The sequence below is a fragment of the Chroicocephalus ridibundus genome, chromosome 14 (genome assembly GCF_963924245.1).
Source record: "Chroicocephalus ridibundus chromosome 14, bChrRid1.1, whole genome shotgun sequence".
NCBI classification, from domain to species: domain Eukaryota; kingdom Metazoa; phylum Chordata; class Aves; order Charadriiformes; family Laridae; genus Chroicocephalus; species Chroicocephalus ridibundus.
Genome location: NC_086297.1, coordinates 8,302,169 through 8,324,003, shown reverse-complemented (window position 1 = coordinate 8,324,003; position 21,835 = coordinate 8,302,169). Strand labels below are relative to the sequence as shown.

General features: G+C 43.4%; 1 protein-coding gene across 3 annotated transcripts in view; it reads right to left on the bottom strand.

Moving 5' to 3' along the window:
* Window positions 1-20,702, bottom strand: part of LLGL2 (LLGL scribble cell polarity complex component 2) — a 33,382-nt gene extending 12,680 nt beyond the window's left edge. For 2 of the 3 annotated variants that reach the window (XM_063351812.1, XM_063351814.1), the window contains exons 1-9: window positions 13,174-13,281; window positions 6,815-6,912; window positions 5,747-5,828; window positions 4,367-4,482; window positions 3,658-3,816; window positions 2,703-2,865; window positions 2,393-2,525; window positions 1,512-1,566; window positions 1,165-1,319 (exon numbers count right to left, since the gene is read on the bottom strand). In XM_063351812.1, coding sequence (XP_063207882.1) covers window positions 1,165-1,319; window positions 1,512-1,566; window positions 2,393-2,525; window positions 2,703-2,865; window positions 3,658-3,816; window positions 4,367-4,482; window positions 5,747-5,828; window positions 6,815-6,912; window positions 13,174-13,248 — 1,036 coding nt within the window. In that variant the 5' untranslated portion in view covers window positions 13,249-13,281. Of the gene's footprint in view, window positions 1-1,164; window positions 1,320-1,511; window positions 1,567-2,392; window positions 2,526-2,702; window positions 2,866-3,657; window positions 3,817-4,366; window positions 4,483-5,746; window positions 5,829-6,814; window positions 6,913-13,173; window positions 13,282-20,592 lie in introns of those variants that run through there. The other variant, XM_063351813.1, reaches the window with a different exon arrangement.
* Window positions 20,703-21,835: the final 1,133 nt, after the last annotated feature.

The window sequence follows — 21,835 nt, the reverse complement described above, 5'->3', positions numbered from 1 at the left end:
TATGTAGGCACTTCATCTCAGTCACATTCTGTCTATTTCTTTACTGGTTTTTCAGTGGCTTGCGAGGGTCTGTTAAGGTCTGGGGACAGAGGCGGGGAGGAATCCAAAAGCTGTTTCTTTATGCCTACTTTCACAAGATGGACATCCCCCGGATCCATGGTCTGCTTTGTACAATAGGCCAGAAGGAGCCAACGTGCATCTACATATCTGAATGCCAATGCCTGCACAGTGTGTAGCTGGGAGCTGTCACCACCACCCCTGGCAGTACACAAGACAAATAGGTTTGGAAACTAGTCTACTAGGCAAACCAGAAAGCCTGAGAAGATTCAGTAACAGAAGATTTGTCTACAAGTTCCTAAAAAGCATCTGGAATTCTGTGATTTGGTCTGATCCAACTTCCAATACTGCACATTTGTGGAGCTTGAAATAGCATTTTATACCAGAAGCAAGAACTACACCAGCATTAGAGAAACAGTTCTTGGGGAAAAACCTTTACAATTCCGTGAAAAGAAAGAATATTACAGCTACTGTGGAAATAAGGGCAACAAAACTCTTCAACAAAAGCAAGAATCTGACAAGCTCTAAGCAAGCTGTGGAATGAGTGCTATTCAGTTTTAGAACTGTTTACATTCATGTTCACCAGCAGTAAGTAAATTAAGTTCTCTATATACTGACCCTTGGTTCTATGTCACCCTTTGCTGATTTATTACCCAGAGCCCTAGTCATAAATACAGATAGTAATTAAAAGAAACAGTGTCTCCCTGGGAGTAGATTCTGCTTTTAATTATTGACTCCTTTGAAGTGCTATTTCCAAACAGCAATATTGAGATCCTCGTTTCACGACCTGGTTATGTCCATCTTACACAGACGTGAGGTTAAGTGATCTTTTCTCATTAATGGCGTAAATTAATTTTTTGAGGAATGTATGGCATTTGTAGCTAGCCCGTTTTACACTTCACTTTTAAATCTCAAATCTCTTTTATGGTTGGACTCAATCTTAAGGGTCTTTTCCAACCTAAATGATTCTGTAATTCTCTGTTAAAGTCTCAGAAAACCCCCAAACAACTGACCTCCTTATCATTTCATATGCTATTTATTCCAGGCAGATTTCCACATGCTTACACAGCTATTCTAATTCCTCAGTAATGCTCTTTCATCACATACCTGCAGTAGGCTCTGAACTGAAGATTATAAAGAAGTCTATCACCCGTGATGTGAAGTCAAAGGCTGTTTGCTGACTGCCATGGACAACAGAGATACTGTGCCGGTCACCATAGCTAGCCCGGGGCATCCCTCCTTGGAATATAATGTAAGGAAGCCTTAAGAGAAAGACAGAGTTAGAGTGGTGTATGTTGAAGTAAGAAGTAAGCAAAATTTCAAAGACATGAGGCAAGTCAAACTTCGACAAAAAATTCTTATTATGTTACTCTAAAGGGCTCTTACGATATTGCACACTGCACCGTGACTGACTGTTTAAATGACTTTAAACAGGTGAGACACCACGGACTTACCCATTTTTCGTTGTCTGCCAATAGATCTTGGAGATGGCCTTGCAAGGAAAAGGACCTAAGAGAATAGAGTTATTTGCCATAATTCAAGAAGTGCATCTTTATATTAAGAAGTTTATTATTCTGCTTCACCTAGGTCACCTCAGCCTCCAAGTCAAGGGGAGCCACCTGAATTAGTAGGCACCACCACCACCTCCCCAGACCAAGCCACATCAGACAAGTCGTCTTCTGGGACACATTGACCACAGTACTCCTCAGCAAAACAAGGCTTAGACTCAGGGTAAGTTTTGAACTACATTGCCGATGGCTAACAGGGAGTGGAAGTGCTGTTGTAGAAGCTGATTAACTAGAAAGGATTGTTAAACACACAGACATTCCTGAAACTAATGTAAAGGTGATAGAGCTTTAGACGCTTCTATATGCTTAAAAAGATGAGGTCATCCCCATTGGATGGGTTTCAGCAAATCAGAGGCATCATTTCATCACTGCTCAGGTCAACAAAAAGTACACTTAGCTCACTATTAATTACAGAAGATCCAAGCAACTCCTGCTGAACAGAACACTTGAACTAAAACAAAGAGCTGAATCACCAAAAGCCTCCTTCATAAAGGACATAAATTAGTGTCAACACATTTTCTCTCCATATTCAGGACAGACCTCAACATTGTAAAGGAGTTTAAAATCCAAGACCAAAAAAAAAAAAAAAAAAAAAAAAAAAAAGAGTGAAATCCCTTAAGTCTAGGCTCACAATCCTTTCAAAAGGTAACTCTGCATTTTGCCATTAGAATTAAACAGTGGCGAGAACACAACTTAAGTGTCCCAGACAAGCTCAAAATGAGTTCGCATTTAGATGAATACGCAACCATTAAACCTCACTTACTGACCATAAGGCACAAGGTTTTCCAGAGGCTCAGGCTGCCTGTTGTCGCTGGATACTGGCCACTGGGTGTAACTTCCATCGTAGTGACAACTAATGAATTTACTGCCATCCCTCTGCCAGTAGAGGTTCTCCAGTTGCTGAAGAGAAAGACATACAATGACCGCTCTCCAGAGGGCTGTTAACCCCCCCAAAACCAACACATTCTTACTAAAAAAGAAGCCTTATCTGGCTCTCCCTGCACCTACTTGTCTTCAGGTGCCCTGAGAGGAGAGCCCTTCCTCCTCTGCTGAGCTGACTCTGGATTGAATTAATACCTGGCTGCCCAGGAAATGGTGTGTCACTTTGTTATTCTGCAGGTCCCAGAGGACAATCAAGCCCCTGCTATATCCAATTAGGATCTGGTCAGGGTTCTTAGGATGTTCCCGAAGAGCTTCCACCAGTTCACATGATCGCCTGTTACAATAATCTTCCGGTACCCTACAGAAGTAGAAAACCAAGAAAAGTTTATTCCATAACCTAATATGAATGTAATAAGACTTAAGGTATAAGAATGAGAAATTAAGCAACAAAAAGTTCAAACAGATGAGAATAAGTAAAATCTTTCCAAAAATCCTTCAACCAGCAGAAAAATTTTATGTAAGACATCACACCAGGCCTGACACATGAACATGCATCCAGTCCCATTTTCTTCAGGGAAAACCCAAGGTTTACAATGAATTCCAGGACTGCATCCCAGGAGTATAAAGACAGTCCAAATCACCCACCCTATTCTCATGCGGCCCTTACAGAATAAAGGTAACATGGAAATGTTGGTAGGAAGCAACAATGATATGAATTAGGACAGTTTTTAGCAGCACTTGACTCTCCAGAGTGACAAGATCCTCATTTGGACAAAGCAGTCTCAGAAGTTCTGCCAATAGTCAAAAAAAAAAAAAAAGGGGGGGGCAATTACAGCTAAGCATAACAATTTTTGCAAAAGTAAACAAAAGGGACAGAGCAGAAGGTTTGCAGATTTACTCCAAGTGTCTCCTGCATAGTTCTGCCTATATGCTATACCTCCACAGTGGCAGTACTGGGTTGATCAGGACAGAAACTGTTACTTAACACATACCAGGACGAAAAGTTACTTTCACAGGAGTCATGCAGATTTGGACAATGCTTAACACAACAGAGAGGCCCCAGTACATAATCTAGGGTGACATTTTAACAAAGGATATGCCTGCTAATGGGATTCCACCTCTACACAGCAGTGCCTGTTTGCTCACTCACCGCTGCAGCACAGCCTCAGAGGTTATGGTCCTGTCCTCTAGCACTCTGAATGATGGAAGCTCCACTACAAAGATGTTGCCACTCTCTGTGCCAAGATACAGGACTTCCCGTGAGGAATGGGGAAGGACAGCTGTTATCTGCGTGGCACTCGGTGGTGACCTGGGGAGGCAAAGAGACTTGTCAACGGCATGCAAAAGACTATCGCTACTGAACTTGAGAGAACTAACAACTCAACAGCAATATTTTGAGCCAGGCATAATTTCTTTGAAGAAGGAAAACACTAGTTTGAAGATAAATTATGTCAGAAGACTTTTGAGCAGTGCGTGGACAAAGACCCTGGCACCTTTTTACAGAAGCCTCTCTTATTAAGTGTCCCCACAGGAGCTAAAATTAGCTCACTCAAAACTGGCAAACAATATTTTAAACTCTGGCTTAAGGGATGCTTAGATTTACTTAACATTTACAGCTCCTGCACACACAGAAGCGGATGCACAACATTAAAAAAATATATCATCCCTTACATCAGTACAACACACCAAAAATGTGGTCTCCCGGGCCCTAGCCAACATCCGTTTGGTTTCCATGGGTGCCCCTTTAATGGATTCACAGGAGCAAGAGTCTGTAAGAACAGGACAAACTCTAGCTAGAATAGCAGAATTTTCTTACTTGCTTATCCCCAAACTATCTCAAAAACACTCTTCCAGATTACCCAGGTGGCCCTTTCAATGTGAAGCGGTGCTCCTCCCGCAGCTCAGATGCTCCACTGTGCTGCTTCAAACTCCAGAGATGCAAGCTGTTATCATCTAGCAATGTCACCAGCTGGCACTACAAAACCACAAAACAAGGTTTTTTTTCAGAACCACAATATTAAATGTAACACAGTAAATCTAGCAATAAAGTTGCTGCTGTTCATAATTCTCTGCTAAAACAGCACTGAGGAGCCAGACATGGTTCTTCATAGCAGTGGGTATATACTGCAGCAATGCTGTTAGCTAACAGCGAGGGATGGTCGGGGGAGACACGAAGTAGCCTAAGGGCTGAAAACCCTCTTACATAGGACAAAGGCACAGGTTATCACTGAGGGGGATGACAAGGCTTTAGGCTCTTGAAAGAGATCAGCCTGTGCTGTAAAGCTGAGCCAGGCAGCTGCAGCCTGTTAGCTCACCACCTTCTCGCTCAGCATGGTTTGCTGAAACACACCCCAGCTTTGGGTGGGGCTGATACAGTCTACTACACCACACTCCTTGCATTCTTCATGTCCAACCTCATTCTGGAGGGTTGTGTCAGAGTCCTTTTATGAGCCCAGCCCTGCTGGCTGGATGTTCAAATTGAAGCATTTTACCTGCTGAAGCCACACCTGGTGAAACACTCCCCATGGGAGTTTCAGCTTATACCATTAGTTAAGCAAACAGACACCCAAAACCACCTCAAGAATTAAATCCCTCTCATAGAGAGGCCACTCATGCTATACTGGGGGCATCAGGCAAGAAAGTATGTGGCCAAGACACCAATCTGCCAGTCAAGGGAAGGGAAAGTGGTTAGACAGCCACCAGACATTTGGAAAATTGTGCCTTCTTATTTTTAGTTTGTGGCAATAACTGTTCAGCAATCCCCAGGAGCAAGATTCAATACCCCAAAACACAAAGGCAACAAGCTTAACAGCGGGTGAGGTCACCAGTACTATTCTGAACTTCTGAAAGTAATTAAATCAGTTCAGCAGCAGCTACTGTTCTATCTGTTCTGCAGAAGAAAGACCACTCAGTCCTACTGAAAGAATAGGGGCTGCAAAAGGTGAAGGAAGTTCTCACTTCAGCAGCAGATTGCCTGAACTATTTTGGCCTCATTACCATTCCCAATATGTTGCTTGAGATAAATGACTAATAGTTACAAATAAAGCTACTCCTAAGTTTTACTGAGCATCTCCACAGCAACAAGTGCTGCTGAGAGCACAAAATACACTGGGATAAGCATTCCCAACCAAGCAGTGTTTGAATATACTTGGTAATAAGAGCTCAGTCGCCTGGAACAAACTCAACACCTGTTTAAAAGAGGTCTACATAAGTCACAGAGGGACTGAAAATACACTTACCTGATCAGGTATAAAGTGAATCTGCATTACAGTATTGTTTTCTTCATGTAAACCCATGAACTCCACCCCAGGAGCACCATATCTGAAGAATTTGTTGAGGATCTACAGTATTTAAGATGACCCACAGGTACAATTAATAGATAAGAAGCTTGCTAGCAAGCAAGATGAAAAGAGATTAGTTTGAAACCATGTTTTACTGTTAGCAATCTGGACTGAAAAGAACCAATGCAAATCTACTTTGATTTTATATGCTTGTGGGCTGTTACACAGGCTATAGGAGAACACTGAAGTTTACTTCATCCTTTGAGCATATGCAGAAGAGGTTCCTGGACCCTGTTTTTTCTCAGAGATGTTTAGTGGTTTCCCAGACACTACAATCCTGCTTAACTAATTTGTAACCAAGAGACAGATGGCTACCGCCCGCATGTGGAGTCCAGCCTCTGAACACAAACAGCACCAGGAATGAATGATTAAGCAGGCAGAGAGAGCACCAACTTTTCCTTTCTGGGCTGAGTGATATCCCTGTTTTACGGCTTGCCTAACTGGTACTGTGCCATGGGAATCACCTTAGTGCCTCGCATATACACAAAAATCGGGCTAGACATCATTAGCTAAAAAAAGAAAAAAGTCACTACCTTCAATGTTTAGACCTTTAATGCCTGGACAGTCAAAAACTCTGGAAGCTGAAAGCATTTCTGACTTCAGTTTTACCCTTTCAAATAGAATTGCTCTAAAAAAAAAAAAAAGGAACCCTGCCCCAAATATTTAAACAACCCTGGAATTTACAACATGAAGGATTGCTAAACTTAGGCCAGATCCAGTCTGACCTTCTGCATAGCAAGAGCAAAGAATTTCTAAATGCATCAGCTCAGCTTCTGTTTGAGCTATAGTTCAGCTCTTAGCGAGATAATCCCATTCTGATCAGATCAAAATCACTTCAAACCTAGGCAAACTGTTCCAATAACCCTTGATTGCAAATTTATACTTAGTCTAACTTTTCACAGTGTCTTCAAAGTTGCATATTCTGATGGGTCAGAGAAATCTAGCCAAAGTTGTTCAAAAGAATACAGTTTGATGGCTCCTGATCGTGTTCCAATGGCCATAAGGCGGAGAAATGGGCTATAGCCCAGTGCACTGGGTTGATGAGGAAATCCATGTTCCACAGTCTGGTAGAGAGAAAGAAAAATCATGATCAACAGCATGTTACATGGGCATTATTTTATACAGATAAAAACCAGAAGTTAAATATGGCAGTCAGAAATAAAGCACTGAATGGCAGCTTTTTCTGCTGAAAAGTGTTCAAACACAGGTTAGATTTACTGAACAATTGCCTAAGGTTTAACCTAATCCAAGAACCCCTGGCTCCGCAGCCAGGATATGCACGAGTGTAACAGAAATGAAAGAGAAATATTCTGAAAACAGTAACCCAAGCAGCAATTTATGTTAAGATTATAACTAACTCTGCATAAGCACAGCTTACTCAGTCACCACAATACTTTTCATTGCTCCACATCAACTCTAGTTCTGTAAACCAACTGCTCAGCACAATTTCAAAGTCCGACACAAATACTGCATATTGTAAGGTCAGCTTTATCTGCCAAATTCCACACAGGTCAGCCTTCATGACCTCCTCTTGTTGATTGACATCAAGAAATGATGCAAAGCTATGAAGAACTATTGAGTGAACATCAGTGCTCATCAAGAAAACTAAACAGATTTCCCCTATGGGGCAGTCAGGAAAACTAATGCAACCGAAATCCATTTTCCAGACGTAGCACAAGGAACACTGGAATTTAATGAGAGCAAGAGCCTGCTAGGCCACCTCAGACTAATTCAAAGCCATTTGGTAATAAAGAGATGTCAGTCACTATCGTAGGAACCAGTGTGGTCTTTGTGGCTTGGTCTTAGTGGCTTCCCTAAAGTAGAATTTACGCTGCACCAAGAGCAAGATTTGGACCATGTTGTACCCACCACACTTAGCATGGTCAATGCATTTACACACTATGGAATAATATTCTGCCATACTTGCAGGATGCAACCAAGCTGCTTGTAAAATAGCTCAGTCAAGTTTTTAGAAGTGCTAATGTACAGCTATTATCATTGTTTAAACAAAACAAATATGCATGAGTGTTCAACAACATATAGCCACGTAAAGAAGGATTTGTGTGCCCAAAGATTAATAGGGCTACTTCTTGGGAAACATTGTTGTCCTTACAATCCCAGCTTCTGGAAAATATGTTCTTCTAAGGCAAGCTGGTCAGCTACAGAAAATGAATTTGTTATAAAACAGCCTGAGGACCACTCACACACAAAGAAAAAAGAAAGAATAAGCAGAGAACCTTCCATCTACAGAAGCAAGCACTTGCACCTCACTCTCATCATGTCTTTGAGACAGAGCTACCACATCACTTGGCTTTATGGTTTATTCAACCTAAAAGTAACACCTGGACTTTATTTCCTGCATAGTGATTTCCCAACTTAATCCCTTGCAGGAGAATCAAATAAAGCCAGTTTCAGTTCTGTGGTCACGCCATTAGCCTGAGGTGCTCCCAGCTGCTACAAAGTAGTTTAATGCCCTTTTACTGGTCCTGCTCAAAAACACAGGCACAGGCGGATACGTCTGACTCCATAGTCTGCCAGATTGCTTCAGTTTTAGCCATTTGCTTGTAAATTGTAAAAATAGGCGTCCTTCCTCTAAACCATCATTTATCCCAGTCTGAGGTCCTATTAGGGGAAGATGAGCCATTTTAGAAGATATAAAATCGGAAATACTGAAGCATTTCCCAATTTTCTGCTTGCCAACTCATAAGACTGGGCAAAGGAACAGTTACTCATTTTTAACCTTTTATATGTAGTAAATCAAGATTAGTGCTCTGGCTCCAAGATCACTGAGTTTATTTCCCTTTATGATAACTTAATCTCCAGCCTTACTTATTTATATTCTAAAAAGGTAATTTAAGTGTTAAGTTTGTGTTATTAAAAATAAATTTTGATAAGTCAATCTTTTTAATGTCACCCTTGAAGTTGTTGCTAAGCAGTCTTTGCTTAGCTATACATATAAAACTTCCTAGAAGAGACAGTATGAAATTAGGAATTTATCTATGGACTCAGAATTGGAAAAGGACAGTTTTCTAATCCAGCACAGGCAAAGAGGAATTTCTCTGTACCATCATAGCTACTGAGACAACACAGAAAAGCTTCCTAGTTGTCAAAGTTGTGGGAGCATGATACTATGGTAACACAGTTCTGGGAAGAAGATTCAAGGTAACACGTTAACTTAACAACAAATCAGACATTTAAGTGAATCAAGTGTAGGGCAATACACACCATTCCACTCACCCCCAAAACAGAGTGAAGAACTCATCAGGGAGACACCAGTGTAACTCCACTGTTACTTTTAGCTTCATCTTGTTCACAGTTGCTGCACTGTCATGTCATCAGCACAACTAGGTGCCATTTTCAATGAAACATCAATTAGAAACTGTGTTTATTCTGAGATTTCTTGCAGCCCAGAAGATAAGGCTTTAGCCATAATTCTCATAATAGAAAACCATGATTTATACAATTCTGTAGTGCTTGTTAGGATGCCGTTAATACTAGCCTTAATATTGGCCTAATTGTATCTTAGTTTTTATGTGTTAATTTGTAAATACATTAGACAAGTCAATAAAAGCTTTAATTTTCAAGTAGGAGACCTATGAACTGCATAACCAAGCACGTACCAACCAGTCCTGATAATAGGAGGGTAATTTTTTCCACAGGTTTTCCTTCAACAGAAAATTGGAAGTACCCTCCCATCCCATAGACAAATTTGCAAAAGCTACAGTAACTATTACATCCAGGAGTAAACTGTTCGTAACAGAAGACCACTGCAGAAAAATAGTACCACATGCAGAAGGACAAGAGGAGAGTATCAGTAACAACCACAGTGCATTACCCAACTGCTTATGCAGTAAAGTAAACGTACGGGCGGCTTTTTGGCTGCATTTGACACCACCAGGGCCAGGCATTCACATTCACCGTACTGATTACCCAGATCTCTTTCTTGCACTTATTTATACACAGTCGTTAAATCACATCAAGTCAGCTTTTCAGCCGGCCTCCTTCCCTCCCCTCTCTCAGGCAGCCTTCATCAGCCAATCCTTTCACCTGCTCAGCAGGTAAACCCAGCAAGGGGGAGCAAGGGGGGCAGAAGAGGTTACAATGGAGGCTTTCAGCAGAGCTGAAATAAGAAACTAGAGTGCCCACAGTGTGCCTTCGCTCCTCAAAAGGGCCTTTGTTTCTTTGAGGAAAGGTAGGAGCTTTCGTTTTCATTTTCCTCAGACCACAGATATATCATTCTCAGTAAAAGTAAGCCTGATGTCAGCAGCATTAACTAACAGAAATGCTTCATGTCAGTCATATTTACTGCAGGAGAAATGCGGCCAAACCTAACAGTTGCTCCCAGCCCACACTAAAGCTGTGCAGGTGAAATTCAGTGCTGTCTTCCTTCTTTCATTTCTCTCCGCTTCTTCTCTCTGATTGTTTTATGACAAAGCAGAGACAAACCCAACCACAGGCAATACAAACCCTGTACCTTTGTTAATGTGCCTTTTGAAGAAACAATGAAGCCTGTATGTGTTAAATCTACTTTGCATAGACACTAATTCAGTATTTAAGGTAAGCTATCCATCACACCCATCAGCAAAGAGTTAGGAAGACTGAAAACGGGAAAAAACACAAAGCCATAAATTAAATACAATGTTCCCAGTTTGGTAACATTCAGCTGTAAGACAGGCTGGTTCACCTGTGCGTTACCCATCCTCTAGTCTGACAGTGCCAGCCTGAACATGTTTGTTCTGCAGGGGTTGGACTGAGCCAAAGGCATCCAAATACTACTTCCAAAAGCAGGATAAACTTAAAGAAGTAGACTGCCAAGTCCACATACCTTATCCTTCATTCTATCCACTGAGCTAAAAACAGATTCTTGCAACAGGTACACACAAGTATGGGAAGTTCTTACTCATACAGAGAAACAGATATGCAAAGCTAAGTGACTAGCAGAATTTAGGAAGGTGTTTGTTGAAACAAACACAAGTTTGAGGACAGTTTGAAGAGCTAGTCCAGTGGTACAGTCCTTTAAAACCACCTGGACCACCTCTTATCTGGAACAGAAATGCAAGAGGGAAACAGTAAAAAGATCACAACCTATTGAAACTTCAGGGAGTACACAAAACAAAAAAATCCACCACCACCACCAATTAAAAAGACTTTTTAAATTGAAGTCCATTACTAGGTCAGCATGGCAAAATATATTCCATTATGTTAACACTAAACTTGAATATGAATGCATGATTCTACACAACTTCAGTGTAAATAATAAAATGAGGGCAGGAATCCCCAGCACTTTTAAGGTACATACCTTCCATTTACTCACTACCAGCATCACAGGTAGTCACCAGGCAATTTCTCTGATCAGCAACTTTACAGTCACACAAAATATTTCCCAAGCAGGTTCTTAACCAGAGGTGTTTCAAAGACCTCAAATAAAAAGTGTTTACAAACTTGCTCACCAGCACTAATGTGCTTGCTTTACAGGCACAGGACAAGACAAGGACGGTCTTGGCACAGAAAGTACCATCTTTCTTGGCTCCTTGAAACCACAGCCTTCAACAGGTCAGAATTAAGGTCTGACTTTCCCAGATCTTCTCAGTCTACCTAGCTGTGAGTAGATGTTTATTTTATCAAAGAGTTCAAATGATCCATTATCTCTGGAAATACTGCAATGGGCACACAAGACTTGGGGAAAAAAAAAACTTTATGCAAGAGAAAAGTATAATGTAAAAGATTCTGCTATAATGTAATGGTCTAATGTTGACTCCCTTTCCGATTCTTGTTAGAAAAGAACGAGTTACTGTGGCTTAAAAGAGCAAATGCATTTTGCAAGGCCTTTAATTACCAAGTTGCTAATGAGAGTAAACCATTAGGAAGTGTCCAAAGCAGTTGCCTCCCTAGAAACGAGATGCAATTTTTACCTTCAGGACTAAATCAAATGGAGTCACAAATCCTAATGCCAACTTCTAATATATTTGGAAGTTTCCCTCTGCTGCAAAAGCTAGTTCTTTCAACCCTGTTTTGCATCATCCAAATTAGTCTGTCTCTGGCAGGTAAAGTTTGGCCAAACTTTCTCATAAGATAAAGGCATATTCAAGGAAGAGACATCCCTGTAATAGCAAAAGTTTTTCCAAGGTATATACAATTTTATATGCTTATAAACAATTCTGACCCATCTCTGGGTTGTCTTCTGAAGCTCTCTGGGATGTCTTCTGAAGCTGACACTGCATTCAGCTAAATGCAAGCGACTCAATCCTGGTCTTCATTTACTGAAATTTTTATTGCATCTACACTAGCGTTTCCTCATGCTAGCAAGCAGAAAATAGGCCTGAAGCACTCAAGTTCTTTTTGTCTCCCCAATAGGAGGGAGGTATGCATGGAAATGGTGTGGTTTGGTACCAAATTACATTAAATCATTCATCTCAAATATCCAAAGTTCCACTTTAAGTATGTATCTACACTAGAATTTTAGTGAATCAAGGAGGTTATTTCACAGGCTGACTTCATTTACCCATTATACTTTTCAGAAAAATTCCATTTAAACCTTGGATATAGAAAACCTACAAATATTTCTAATACCCAATGAAGGTGTAAGTAGCCATTAGCCTAGCAATGAATTAATACTAGGCATTTACAAACATGAAAGCACTATGTTCCTGGCCAGGGCTCAAAAGAAAAATGCCCAGAGTGTTGGATAGCTAACACAGCCACTGCCGTTTCCTCTTCAAATAAGGAAGGAAAAAAATTAGATACAGATTCAGGCCAAGATAATACCAAATTCATTATTAATGACCATTGTGCTGCCTAGGTGCTACTACGGTTCTACCACAGACTTTTAAATTCACATTTACAAACAGAGGTACACTTATAAACCCGAAGTAGAATCATAGACAAAGAACTGTGGCTTCAGCTGTATCACAAGCTGTGGCTTATGTGTATCGTTAGAAAAATGTTTACTTTCATAGCAGTACAGCAAAGACTACCTGTAACATAAGTAGTCACAGCACATAGCAGGACAAACTACAGAACACTCAGAGTATATAAAAGCTGCTGCGAAGATCCCTTCTTTCAGCAAGTGCCACTCAACAGCATGACAATATCCTTTTTCTTAAAAACTAAAGCCAGGATTGAGAACATGCTTGTGAGCTTGAAGAAAACTAGTCAGGCACATTGGGGAAAAAAAGGACAGAACTGAAAAGAGAACAAACCACCCCTCCTAAATTTAACTTTTCCACCCACACTCTAGTTTTCCCTTCCCTTTACACTGCGCAGTGGCTCAGGATAGATTTGCCTTGCACACATATGCCTCGAAGTTTGAGGAAAAAAAACTGTACCTTGTTAAACTGGAAAAGGTCGCGTTTAAGCCTCTCTCTCACTGGATCATGTCCGGGTCTTAAGAACCTTCTCATCTTCCTCGCTGTAGTATCTTGGCACCAAAAATCCTAACAAAAAAAACCAAACAAACAAAAAACAAAAACACAAAAGCAAAGCCATATAAACAAAAGCAGCCTGAGAAGAGAAGCAAGCAGAAGTAGGTTATTTATTTTGGTTTAGCAGGTAACACAAATCAGCCAGAGCAGAATGAGACATCATCGCTATCAAGTAACTAAAACCTGATACCACCACAGAGCGGCATCTCTGGTGCAGGACTCATACAATACCATTTCACAGTGCTAGAGCAAACCAGTATAGATAAGCCAAGAGCATTTTAGAAGAGTTTTTACACTTGGCCTTTCTGCGATCACTTCAGTTGACCTTCTCCAAAGAGGAGGCAAGCAAAACTGCAGCATTTGCATAAACATTTAGACAAACCCAATCTAAAGGCTAACTCCCAGGCTCACAGGCGTTATTGACTAGTATCAGTTTTCACCCCAGGTAACCCTCCAGCTATTGAGCTAAAATGAGAAAGAATCACATTTTCAGCTCACTCCATGGGTACGGCAGAAAGGGCGCTGTGCTGCCTGCAGGGTAGCTGCATTAATTATTAACTTGCTTTTGTAAAATATCAAGCCTAACTCCCTGCTTAAGGTGGGGGTAGGGAAAGGAAATTTCGCACCTGCAGTTCAATGTGCAGCTAGAAGCGCAAGTTTTTCAGTATACTTCACTGCCTTGTCTCTCACAGCACCAGGGGGATCCAAGCAGGACAAATTAGACCTGACTTGCAACCTAGCGATCACACTGGCGATACCAGGCTACAGCCTCATATTCTGTACAGCTCAAGAGATTCTTTGTCCCATCTCCCCCCCCACAGAGGTGCTAAGTGACAAGTAAAACTCTGCCAACTCAAGAGCAAAGGTTTGAATTGCATCCTGACAGCTTGCCTTGGGATAAAGGCTCCTGCCTGCCCAGGCCATCATTCACAAGCTCCAGTTTCCAGTGTACAGAAAGCTCAGTTGTTCATGAAGCAGCTGCTGGACACTCCAGTCAGTATTTTATTTTCATTTGTTGGACAGGAAATTATAGCAATTTACCAGCTACTCTACACAACACACGCACAGTGGCAGCCAGAACTTCTAAGATGCAATGAAGAATCAGTATAGAAATTGCATAGTAACCCATCATCAGAAGAGGTACATACACACGTACCACAAGGTGGGGAGCAGGGGGAGAGGGGCTAGTGTTTTTCCCAGAGAGGGACCAGGAGCGCCAAAGGGACTGTCAAGTGAACAGAGGGCCTTGGGCCCTTGTTCAAACTATGGGCCTGGAGGGTGACTGAGGGAAGAGAGCTTTCACAGCCTGTCTGTATAGACAGGGGTAGCAGAGCTGGCAAACAAAGTGGCTATCCATGTGCCCCTGCCAATAACAATGGTCTTTGGTTAATGACTAAATCAGCCAGCCATTCCTGAGGAGCTTGAACTGTTTTTCAAACAGTTTCTAGCAAAGCCTTACCAGCTGTGGAGGACCAAAAAAGGGAAATGGCATTATAAACAGGATACTCCATTGCCATATTTTGAGAAGTCCCTTTAGAAACTGCCTGAGCTAGAACTTGTACCCCTTTGGTGCACTACTCCCCTTTTACCTTTCCTGCTCACACCCCAAAATCTCCAGCCACCTACGCAGTACTGTCCAGAGTTCACTAAGAGGACTGCAATGCAGTCCTGGTTCACAGGACCAGAAGATCACATCAGCACCAAGAGCCTGAGTCACTTAGTCCCCACCTAGAATCACTAGCATCTCCACTCACTACGGAGAAAAGCAGCTCTGAGCAGGCAGCTACGGGCAACTGTGTTCATGAACCATGCCATCAGCACATGCAGGGGTGAAGAATATGCACAGAAACGTGTATAGCAGGGGACCCCAAAAAAAAGAGAGGAAGAATAGAAGTGGAATATATATACAAGAGGATATACTTGGAAAGTATATCCTTCTATAATGATTTAGGTACCTCAACTGAAATTTCAAAAATTGTATCAGATCATAAGTCTTCTTGCACCAGACATTTCTGAGAGAGACATATGTACACAAGGCTATATTTACTCTAAGTTAGCAAAAGCTTTAGAGCAGTGAGAAGCTGCTGTGCTATGCAAGGAGAGCATATCACACCCATGTATAACACCCAGTTTGCCCTTAGCCAGACAAGGAAAGGAAAGTGCCAGAGACACACCCTTTCCAGCTGTCAATCAATATCCTGGACCTGTTAAACTAGGCAAACCCACAGAGAAACTCTGCTAATTACCCTCTCCACTTTAGAAGAGAGACCTCAGCTGTGACAGCAGAGAGAAACTCACGGTTACAAGCAAAACAAGGAGAAGAGTGGGCTTGATTTGAGAGTGTCACAACTTTATATTTAACACCCTGCTAGAACGTTTTATCTTGAAATATTAATTGCCTCTAGAAGCGTGCTGTTTTAACCTGCTTATGCAAGAGATCTAGAATTCACACTCCAGCCCACAACAACTTGCTCAACTGGCTAAGGAGCACAGTAGTTCAAAATCAAGCAGAAACTCACTTGAAGAAACGTCATCCTGGCAAGCTGTGTCCATTACGATCAGAAGGCATGCTACAAAAGTCATCTCTCATTGACTTGTATCAGTGTTTCAAGCCTGACGAAAGAATTCCTGAGTGTCACAGCATGGGAAGAGATGAGAGGAAAAGCAGTTTTGAGGAAAGGCAAAGGAGGAACAGAGAAGAGAATGGCATCCACTGTGGCACAGATTATCCAAGCGAATTATTCTTACAAGTGTACAAGGCTCTTGTCAATGAGAAGAATTTTCTTTTTAGTACAATAAGCAAGTGCCTTTTCAAATGTTAGAAAAACAAAAAGATTCCATAATCTGTATAATCTTATCTTCCAGATGCACATTTACATATTAGCAGACCAGTCTCTCTCCCACACACCTTTGGTGTCTTACATAAAACTCCAGTCCCATGTGCTCTGCACTTATCTGCCAGTCAGCATTTACAACCATATGGTAACAGTTGTGGCTACCAGTAGCCAGAGAGGAATTCTCCAGTAGCCTCTGAAGCCATGCCAGGTCTGCATGTATCTAATGTTCTTATTTTCCAGGGAAACAATTCTTTAGGTTTTCAAAGATGAGCCTCTTACCAGAAACTATGTGCAACATTCTCTGCATTGAGGTCAGCTGTTTATAGGCAACAATAGCCCAAAGCTGAGTCAATCCCAGTGGCTCATATTCAGTACACGGACACCTGACAGCAAAGCTCAGAGTGCTCCATACATCGAGCTCCTGCCGCTTCGTTAGCTGAATGCTTAGCTAAATATGATTAGATCCAGCCACAAAACAAAAGCTCTTCACTATTCATACGGAACACCAATGAAAGCATGAATCGCAAGATGATCCTGTTTCCAATCACAGACTAAGAAGCAGCTAACATCAAAACCAGATTTCATTCTGGATTCATTGCTCAGCTCAGTTCATTTTAGATGTTGAGATTTATGGCAAGTACATGTCTGTCTCACGACAGATACATATTCAACAGAAGGTCAAATGCTTCTTCCTAGGAGAAGCATTTTGTTCCTCACTGCTGTGTGTTAGCAATCCTATCAGAACTCTACATTTTGCCTTTGCACATAGCAATGTATCTTGATGCCCATGTACAGATTGATGATTTTTTCCATTAACTCTGGATTTTCTCCACTAACTAGGCATGGGCTGCAGGGGAATTATCCTTTGTAGAAATTTGTTGCAATTTTTGCTTATGTCCTCCCAAGATAGTGGAATTTCCAGCCAAAAGTATAAGAGAGCCAATGTTGTTAAGTCCCAATCACACAAGTTAATCCACTCTTACAAGAGGAGGAAGCCCAGGTCAGAAGTTTTTACTACATAGCCAGTATTAAGTGTGGATATGGTCCCAAGTTAACCCCACAACAAAAACATACCCATAATGAGTTTATTTTGCTCATGTAGGAGAGTTGCAATGTACCATCTGTGTGCTTCCTAGGCAACCTTTACTCAACTTGAACAGGTTTTCAATTGGGATACGGTCCAACAGCTTTCTTTCCAAAATGCCATCAAGAATCTCAAGAACTTTTAAATCTCGCCTTGCTTTGGGTCTCCTTTTCATTCCTTCTGCATCACCCCTTCCTGCTTACCGGTCCTTAAAGGCAGAACTTCTACCTATGCATCTGATAATACTTTATCAACTCTGCTAAAATAAAAGAGGCCTTATCAACAAGCTTTGTTTGAACTACAAGCAGTCAGTGCTTCTATAACAAACAGTCACCGCCATGGCCTTGTCTGAACTAGGTTTCCTCCTGCGCCCAGAAGTTTGCTTTGTTCCTGTTACCAACAGAGTCAGCAGCAACACAACAGAGGCCAGATCAAATGCACAGGAAAAAGCTATTCCTTAGCACCAACGATCTCACAACAAAAATGATCAAAGCATCATTTAAATACTAGTCTTATCAAGTTTATCGATTACAGGAGTCATCAGACATGACTCACTGTGAAGTTAGCAGCTTAAGAACACTTCTAGCTTGAAATCAATGAAACAACCCCTAGTTGGGTTGTTTCTGAGCCTGAGCAGTCACTATAAAGTTCATCTCTACAATCATGCTCAGCTGTAACACATTATCAAAGACAGATACTCAAGAAGAAAGCACAAGCCACACAGAGCAGCTACAGCAAGGGAAGGAACAGCTGTAGTAAAAGGAAAGCTTGGAAGTGGAAGATACCACCCCCTTTTCCCAGGATAAGGCTTCTCCGGGAAGATGCTCTAACAACATTAATCTCATAGTTTAATGAGACCATGCAGAGATCTCCCTTACACAACACAACTGTCAATCAACTGCTAGCCCCCCAGCACTCAGTTTTATAAACTGGAGGGCATTCAGATGCTCCATGGATACAGTAGTCAGGCACTAGCAGAGAGGTAAACTAAAAGATCCTCCTGTAAAAAGCATTTATTTTTGTGAACCTGAAGAGACAGACAGTTAAATGAACAACTGAACAGACTGTGCCAACACTACATGCAGGTGGCCACCCTCCCAAAACACAGAAAATATTAAATAAAAGATCAGAGATAGATCCCCCAAGAACTCTTGAAAAATAATTGAGAATCAATCATATAAATCAGGCAAGTTCATGTACTTTCACAGCTTTGCACTTGGAGTTACCAGAGACCGCCCACTTGCAATGAATTTACTAATTGTGCAAACCTTTTGTGTCATTATGACTCCTATTGTGTTCTCCTTGTCATGGGAGCATGACAACACAAAGTTTCAAAACGCTACAGCAGAACAAAGTCTTTGCACTGAACAACATTATTGCACATGATGCAAAACTCTTTGTACACTTCTACGAAGAAGCATGATTCAAATGGAAGGGTGGCTTGTCACTTTGGAACTGCATTTTACACCAAACATAGTGGGTCAATGGAGTAAACCACAAAAGCATTTGCTTCTTAAAGCAAGACAAAGAGATCTAGCTAGAAGAAACTTTTAGGCAAGAATTGGAGTTTCCATAGAATTCATGCACAGAAATCAAACCTTTAGCTGCTACCAGTCCCAAGCTACTAGCAGTATCACATAATTTTATTGCCATGTGTGAACTGCGTTACATTATATATGTTGAAAACTTCTTACTCTTTGACGTCTCTCAAGCCTCCATGTCAGCCAAGAAAAAACCCACACCTTTTCCATAAGCAATTCCCAGTAATAATCACATTACTGTATCAAAAAGCCACTAGAAGATATAGGACTCTCAACTGGTTTAAGTCCTTCAATAATTTTCTTCAGTCAGTAGTTACAGCAGATGCAATTTGTTCAAAACCAAATAAAAGATGTTCCTCAGCACCATCCTATGAAGGCATTTGAAAACTCTTCTCCCTTTTCAGTACCATAAACTAAACGGAGCCCCTCGCTCAAGCAGCACCGAGCAGGATTAGGGATTGCTCACTACTTGCATAGATCATCCTTGTCCGCTCCGTGGGCAACGCTGTCTTTACAGGGAACGTGCCAAGATGCACGGAGAAGCCTTGGGATGTACCACCGCTTTGCATTCCGCTTGCCAGAAGCGCCAGCTTCCCGAATCAAAGCCAAAATCACCAGGCAGCTGCTTTGGGCATTCAGCTTCACGTGGGACTTGGTAAAGCAAGATATTCCAGTTGACTGAAGTGCTCTCAGATGACTACAAAGAGCAGCATTCCCCACCAAGGAACACATTACAACGGACAACTTTTACTTTTATTATCTCACTGAGGCTGTCCTCCTAGCTTGTCGCTATCCGTAAAGCCTTGTGCCACTACACTGCAGAAACACAGACCCAGAAGTCTACTTCAACCGCTCTACACCATTAACAACGCTAAATATAAAGACACAAACCTTTCTCCAAAGCCAAGGTTAAGCCGCACCTCCAAGACAGATGTCAGTAACCAGCTTGTTCCCATGCCACAACTGCAGGGCAACCTGAGACAAAGGCTAATCAACTTGTTTCACCTTCATGTTCCACCTGCTCCCTGTTTGTTAGAAGTAACATGCTCCCTCACCCATCAAGCTCTTAAAACTTCGGGGAGGGAAAAAACCCAAACAGTAACACAATACATTTAATACGGGCAGGGATCTGAAGGAAAAATAAAGGAGAAAAGAAAATGCTAACAGAGTCCCAAAGGAGACATTGCAATTCCTATTAATCACATCTGCTTCGAGCCAGTTGCAGCAGATGGAGACCCACAAGGCCAGGTTGCAGGCAGGGACATCTCCCACGGCAGGAGGCGGCAGCAGCAGTGCGAAGGGACACTCCCGGGCGGCCACCGCTCTTGCAGGAGCTCCCATTACTGGTACCGGGCCGTGCCCGGCGCCTCGGGAGCCGAGGGCGAAAGCAGGAAGTTATGGAGCAGGGGCCACCGCCGCGACCTCCACCAGGAAATCTTGGAAGTTTTCCGGGCGGGCCAAGGCCGGTGTCCCAGGAAGCGCTGGGGCACGGGGGACTTCAGGTATGGGCAGCCACAGCGCAGCCGGGCCGGGGCCGGCAGCCGGGCTCGCTGGAGCGGGACAGCGCGGAGGGCCCGGGCACCCGGCGAAGTGGACAGCCCCCCACCCCCGCCACCATGGGCCGGCGAACACCTGCCAGCCCCGCCGGAGGGGTTCCGGAAACAAGCCTGCAGGGCGCCACAAAACCCCGAAGGGGCGGGCAGGGGCGGGTGCCGCCCCCGACCGGCAGCAGCGAGCCCTGCCCGGGGCCGCGCTGGCCGGACCCCCCGTGAGGACCGCCACCCTCCCCGGAGCCTACCCCGCTGGGCCACCCCCTGTCCTGCACCCCTTCCCCCACAGAGCCCCAGCAAGCCGCGCTCACCTGCGGGGCCTGGAGCCGGCCCGCCCCGGCCTCGCTCCGCTCCGCGCCCGCTCCCCCCTCGCCTGCGCGGCGGCGGCGGCGTCCTCTCTCCCCGGGCACCTCCGGGTGGGGTGCGGAGGGGCGGAGCCTCAGATAGGACCGCCCCTTCGGGGGCGGGCCCCGCCTATGCAAACGGCCGTTCTGGGGTGGGGCCTCGTATGCAAATTAAGGCTAGCCGTGGCCTCTCCTCCTTTTCCTCCGGCGTAGTTATGAATAATTCAGCAGACCGCTCGCTCGGAGCCAATCAGAAAGCGGTCGCCGCCATGTGGGCGGGCGCGCTGCCTGGCTCCGGGAAGGCACGCCGCGGCCCCGGGCACCCGGGCACCGAGCACCGGCCGGAGCCGGGAGTGGCGGGGCGGGAGAGCCGGCTCCCGTGCCGTGTCAGGGCCCCTCCTCCCGCTCTGCCAGGGATAGGGACTTGGCACCTTCCTGCGAAAGAGATGGAAAGGCTTAACAGAAAGTTGAAGCCTTCATTGAAAAGAGCCACGCAACTGCCGCTGCAGACAGCTCGGTCCTGCTGCAGGGAACAACAGCTGGGCAAGGAATCAGTAGTTATGTGGAGCGCAATGACAGTCAACCTCTCTGCACCCATGCAAAAGCTTGACATTACCTCTGACAAGAGGCCAGTAACAGTCAACATTTCAGTCAAGCTTACAAAAGTGATGTTTTTCAATTAAAATATTAATTTCTATCCTCCTCTTGCAACATCCAGGCAATCTGCATCACAGGCCAAAATGAAGCAGTGGTATCAGTCTGCATCATAATCCCATCCTGGTAAAGGCACCGTCAGATGTTGTGGTGCTGAGCAAGGCAGCCACAGTTTCTCAATCCTCCCTGCAGTTGTTATTAAATTGTAATTGTTTTGTGCTGAATCAGGGAGTCTCCGCTCCAGCGAAACTCACTGGGTGGCTCTTGTAGAGTTCATTGATACAATTCCACCTTGGCATAAGCAGATGAGACTGACTGAAATCAACAGGAGTGAGTTTGACCTAATTCCAGGACAAACGTGAGCCTTGTGGGTCAGACTGGAGCTCTTCTGGCTGCGCCTGTTCTTAGAAACTCTCTTCCCACTGCATTTAATCTGCAAAACAGTCTGGGAGAATGCTGAGGGCACTGACTGGAACTACCAACAACCCGAGCGTTTGAAGAGGACTATTAGAGCAAAAGCACTGCTCAGAGGAGGAAGAGGAAGGGGAAGGCGTGT